The 6,040-nt window shown below is 37.2% G+C and overlaps 1 protein-coding gene across 2 annotated transcripts in view; it reads left to right on the forward strand.

The window, feature by feature from the left end:
* The window catches only part of LOC107565773 (E3 ubiquitin-protein ligase BRE1B-like), a 29,951-nt gene extending 24,347 nt beyond the window's left edge, over positions 1-5,604 (forward strand). For both annotated transcript variants that reach the window (XM_016251053.1, XM_016251059.1), the window contains exons 14-20: positions 449-566; positions 676-825; positions 932-1,144; positions 2,850-2,975; positions 3,107-3,247; positions 3,338-3,439; positions 4,670-5,604. In XM_016251053.1, the coding sequence (XP_016106539.1) occupies positions 449-566; positions 676-825; positions 932-1,144; positions 2,850-2,975; positions 3,107-3,247; positions 3,338-3,439; positions 4,670-4,846 (1,027 nt within the window). In that variant the 3' untranslated portion in view covers positions 4,847-5,604. The remainder of the gene's footprint in view (positions 1-448; positions 567-675; positions 826-931; positions 1,145-2,849; positions 2,976-3,106; positions 3,248-3,337; positions 3,440-4,669) is intronic.
* Positions 5,605-6,040: the final 436 nt, after the last annotated feature.

Below are 6,040 nucleotides of genomic sequence, written 5' to 3' on the forward strand. Positions count from 1 at the left end.
TCATCCTTCCTTCAATTATATGAATTTTGCCAGTGCTACACCATGATGTTTTGGGGGGATGTGCAGTGCCATTTGACCTCCAAACATGGTGTGTATTATGGCATCCAAAGAGTACAATGTTTGTCTCATCTGACCAGACTATATTCTCCCAGTATTTCACAGGCTTGTCTAAATGTTGTGCAGCAAACTTTAAACGAGCTTCAACATGCTTTTTCTTCAGCAATAGAGCCTTGTGTGGTGAGCACCTTTAGAAATATTTACCAAAAAAAATGGTGATGTGTTCAATACTTATTTTACCCGCTGTATGTGTGTGTATATATATATATATATATATATGTGTGTGTGTGTGTGTGTGTGTATATATATAAATCACCCCATATTGTTTAGCATTTAATGAACTTAACATCTGAGTCACCTCTCCCACACATCATTTGTGTCATGCCAACAGAAAAGCACAGGAGTCTCAGAAGGAAATGAAACTACTGCTAGACATGTACAAATCAGCCCCAAAAGAGCAGCGAGATAAAGTGCAACTTATGGCCGCAGAAAAGAAGTCCAAAGCAGAAGTATGTGAACCCACAAAGATTTGCTGTATTTCTGTGTGGCAAAACCATTAATATGCAATTCACTAGGGGTGGTCATTCTTTTAATGCTAATGTCAACATTGTCTGGCAGGTGGAAGAGTTGAGGCAGCGAGTGCGGGAACTGGAGGAGAGGGAAAGAAAGGAAAGCAAAAAGCTGGCAGATGAAGACGCTCTCCGCAAGATCCGTGTGGCTGAGGAGACCATCGAACACTTGCAGAAAAAACTAGCTGCTACTAAACAGGTGTCTAGTTGAACAGAATTATTGTCAACATTTGTGTCAGAATCAGTCTAGATCAATAGCCTCTGTAGCAGATTAACTAATAATTAAAAACTGATGGACCTTTCAGGAGGAAGAGGCTCTGCTGAGTGAGATGGATGTGACGGGACAGGCTTTTGAAGACATGCAGGAGCAAAACAGCAGACTCATGCAGCAGCTCAGAGAGAAAGATGATGCCAACTTCAAACTAATGAGTGAGAGAATCAAATCCAACCAGATTTACAAGCTTCTGCGGGAGGAGAAAGAGGAATTGGCAGACCAAGTGCTTACTTTCAAAACCCAGGTGCACACACGCACAAAAAAAACATTTCTCATACAGTCACCATGCACCCACACGTGAATTTATGAATGTGCAAAACAAACATTTTGATCTACTTATGATCTAATTATGATCTACTAGTCAGTGGGTTTTAGTTGACTATGGCTACACCTGAAAGGTTAGGCTGACTTGTTGCTTCACCATCCAATCAGACAGTGACTTTGCGGGCAGCGTTTGCACACAAAGGTACCTCACAAAACTGATTTTGGACAGGCTTCTATGGCAGCATAACGGTATTTATGATCGGTATTTTAATGATCTGCAATGAAATAGAGAGTGCTAGGGCTGTCAAAAAGGCTGAAAAACTAAATTTGAATTTTGTACTTAAATATTATAAATATGATCAATATTGGAATTATATTCGAATTTAAAATGCAAAATTTCAGTTAGGGTGAAAAAAAGCTTTGGCTTCTCTCCTGAGGCCACAAGAGGGTGCATCGAGCAGAATATTACTAATGCACATTTATTCAAAGCAATAAAATAACATTACTTTCTGTGAGAAAAAGTGCTTAGTGTTTAAAATAATGTTTATAAACCAATTATAATGAATAAAGTTGCTTAAACAACTATAAACAAAACCTCATAATGTATGTATGCATAGTTTAATACAAAGCGCCGAAAGCCAATCACACAGAGTTCTTTTTTCATTTAAAAACATGAGATGCAATGGTATGGGGAAAAAACCCGCCATAAAGTCTCCAGATATGTTTTTTCAAAGATGAACTTGCATTAATTTTACATGGCTTTCTAAACATGAGGCTCTTTTGTGCGAGATGCAAGTGCAACGGTGATAGATGTCCCTCTAGAAAATGCGCAAAATATGCGTTCTGTGTGAACGGCTTGGTTTCAGTTTTGACGTAAACAAGATCTTCTCCGCATTGATGTTCTCTTTTTCCGCAATATTTTTAATGAACAACGCAGCAGCGCCGCATCTAGTGGCTTTAGCTGGACAGAATAACAAACACATTATAACGCAACGACACTTACATCATCGCCACTGATAAGACTGCCTCCTTAACGCAACACTACAATTTTTTTTTTAAGAATGCAACATTTTTGCATTCAAAGGTACATTTTTATTTTAAATTCGACGAATATTCGAAATTCAATTTTTTTTTGACAGCCCTAGAAAGAGTGCTTTGGTCAAAACCTTTTTCTTACTGGATATGAAATCAAAAGTTAAAAACTTCAGCTGTCATTGAATTGAATACACACAATAGTGGGATATCATAGGCGGCAAAGAAAACATCTACACTGCCTTCAAAAGTTGTTCAGATGACGGTATATCAGTAGACAGGATGTGACAAGATCATAGGGGTCTCAAATTTTTTCCCCACTATTTTTATTCTTTGCTCAAATATTTGTAACATAATTCACAAACCTAATCTTCAAAAATATCCTTAAAAATGGAAGCCAACAGAAATCAGCTAAAAGTCTCCTAACTGATCACATTTAAAGTATCGCCACTAAAAATAAAGTTAAAATTAGACAAAAACTGGATAATATAATTGACTAGTTGGTTGATAGACAACTAGTCAGCCCATCCCTGTTAAAATTATGGACCTCTCAATTTTGAGGCATATAATCTGCACATAATAATGTTTTACAACTGTTTTTTATAAAAATACTGATGTAGTTGAATCATGTGCGCTTTAACTGTCCCTCCCAGGTGGACGCTCAGCTGCTGGTAGTGCAGAAACTAGAAGAGAAGGAGGGTGTTCTGCAGAGCACACTGGCCGCTCTGGAGAAAGAGCTGGCGCTGCGCACTCAAGCCCTGGAGCTCAACAAGCGCAAGGTAAAATTGGAAATATCACAGACGCCCACCTCTGTTCTCGTGTCCATGACAACTATGACTCAGCTTAGCCAACCATTAGCATACATTTCCAGATGTGTGTTTGATGGTCATCTTTTTGCACGATGGCTCAGGCAGTGGAGGCGGCCCAGTTGGCCGAGGACCTTAAAGTGCAGCTGGAACACACTCAGACCAAGTTGAGGGAAATCCAAGCCTCAGTACTAGAAAACCGCACTGCCCGTGAGAGGGAGAGTGTCAACCTCAAGAAAGCACAGGTACATGGGCATGTGTGTTGTAGGGAAGTTTGGGATACAAATGAGTGGGAACAATGTGTGTGAAACTCTCCTACTGTGCTTTCTTTTCAGGAGGACTTGTCCAGACTGCGGCGTAAGCTGGAGAAACAGAAGAAAGTTGAGGTGTACACAGATGCTGATGAGATTCTGCAAGAAGAAATTAATCAGTATAAGGTCAGTCAAAACATAAGTACTTTTATTCAGGAAATGCATTAAATGGATCAACAGTGACAATAAAGACAGTATAATGTTATAGAATATTTCTGTTTCAAGTAAATGCTGTTCTTTTGAACTTTATATTCATCAAAGAAAGTCTTGAATAAAAAGGTGTCACAGTTTTCCCAAGAATATTGAGCAGCAAATATTGGTTTCTTGAGCACCAAATTAGAATGATTTTTGAAGGATCATATGACATTGAAGACTGGATTAATGTCTGCTGAAAATTTACAGGAATTAATTACATTTTAAAATGTATTCAAATAGAAAACCGTTATTTAAATTGTAATATTATTTCATTTGCAATATTACTGTTTTTTACTGTACATTTGATCAAATAAATGCAGCCTTAGGAACGTTTAGAAACATTTGTGACCCTGGACCACAAAACCAGTCTTAAGTCGCTGGGGTATATTTGTAGCAATAGCCAACAATACATTGTATGGGTCAAAATTATCGATTTTTCTTTTATGCCCAAAATTATTAGGATATTAAGTAAAGATCATGTTCCATGAAGATATTTTGTAAATTTCCTACCGTTTATATATCAAAACCTAATTTTTGATTAGTAATATGCATTGCTAAGGACTTCATTTGGACAACTTTAAAAGCGATTTTCTCAATATTTAGATTTTTTTGCACCATCATATTCCAGATTTTCAAATAGTTGTATCTCGGCCTTTTTATTCAGCTTTCAGGTGATGTATAAATCTCGATTTCAAAAAATGGATTTGTGGTCCAGGGTCACATTTTTAGAGAGCACAATCATAGATATTTAAGTAAATATTTTATTTAAAACAATTAGATAAAAAAATATTTTTAAAACTTTACAATAATAAAGTCATTAAAGTTATGAAAATACAAATGGAAGTATGAGAAACATGCTGTGACCAAAATAGGTTCAACTGTCATATAATTTTAGCTTCTTCAGAGTAACCACACTTTGTGTAGATTACACACTGTGGCTATTCTTCCAGCCAACATCTTGAGAACTCCAACTGGGATGGTTTTTTTCCCCATGTGTGCGGGCCACTAGTTGGCTGCTTTTCCTGTACTATTTGGTCCTACTCATCCTTTTAAAAAACTTTGTAGATGAGCACAATTAATGCATCTATGACATTTAATGACAGGTAGATTAGCTTAATACTGTATTATTTGTGGCTGACCTGACTGTTGTCTCCTTTTTAGGCTAAATTGCGTTGTCCCTGTTGTAATACCCGAGATAAGGAGACTGTCCTCACCAAGTGTTTCCATGTCTTCTGCTATGAATGCTTGAAGACTCGCTACGACACTCGCCAAAGGAAGTGCCCCAAATGCAATGCTGCATTCGGAGCAAACGACTTCCACCGCATCTACATCACTTAATTTAGTGTGGGCTTTTTGATGAACTGAATACAGTAGATGAGAAACAAAGGGATGAAAGTGGTCTTGAAGCAGAGGATTACCATAATGTGGTATTTTAAAATGCTCTAAAGGGCCACTTTCACTCCCATCTGTGATAGGTGGTGCTAGTGACCAAACAGACAGTGACAGAATGCAAACAGTTGTGAAGTAGTCATGGTCTACAGCACACAAGCAGTGCTGCTTCGTTGCAGAGGAATCTATTGAGTTCTGTCTCTCTTACTTTTTTGTGTTCTTTAAAGTACTGCAATGATTTTTTTTACTTGCATTTTTAGTTTTTTGAATGACCATGAAACAAAGAGGAAAGACTGTATCTGCTCAAATATCAATATATCATAAATGTTATAACTCCACAGAATACGAGTGACGTCTGAAGTTCGCAGAAACTTTTTTGTTTTGACAATTATGGCCTTATCCGTTTGAGTCGTACAGTAACTATCCAGTAATGTGCTTAGTTTCTATGGTGACACTCTGTGTTATTGAACCCCTTAAAGTAAGTAATGAACAGATGTGATGGATACTGGGTGGAAAAAGGAGAGCTGCAGAATTAGAAGCATAGATGGTGGTGCAGTGATCTTAAAAATACAAAACATGAACAACATTTTTCAGTGTGTGCCATATACCCAACCATACTGTGATATATCACCAACGTATGTCAATAACTATTGCACAATTTCCTTAAAAATAAAAAACTGGATAAAGTTATTTGTGAACTCAGCTCTCTGCTTTGATGTCAACCTAGACAAAACATTTAGAGACATTACACAATGTGTTTTAAGCAAGTGTTTTACCTTACCAGTTAAAGCCTGTTTATAGTTTTGTGTTATGATTTTGCATTTAAGATTGATTGGCTAGATGAAATCTGGGTTTTCATTTTAATGGTGAATGTTATTGTTGTACTTGGTGGAAAAGGATGACTCGAAACTGGACTTTCCAAATGCAATATTGCAGTCTATATGCTGTCTGCCAAAACAATCCTATTTGCACAATGCATGTGTCTTTAGTAACTTCAGATGGTTTAGATAGATATGCATAGTTGCATACTATTAGAAGAGGATCACAGGGGAAGCAGTCCTGGGGAGAATATAAAACCTACCACGCCGGGGGTTTTTTGTACTTGCAAATTTTTGCCCGGAATATATATGTAAATGTTTTTCA

The sequence above is a fragment of the Sinocyclocheilus grahami genome, unplaced genomic scaffold, assembly GCF_001515645.1.
Source record: "Sinocyclocheilus grahami isolate Dianchi unplaced genomic scaffold, SAMN03320097.WGS_v1.1 scaffold26.1, whole genome shotgun sequence".
Taxonomy (NCBI): Eukaryota; Metazoa; Chordata; class Actinopteri; order Cypriniformes; family Cyprinidae; genus Sinocyclocheilus; species Sinocyclocheilus grahami.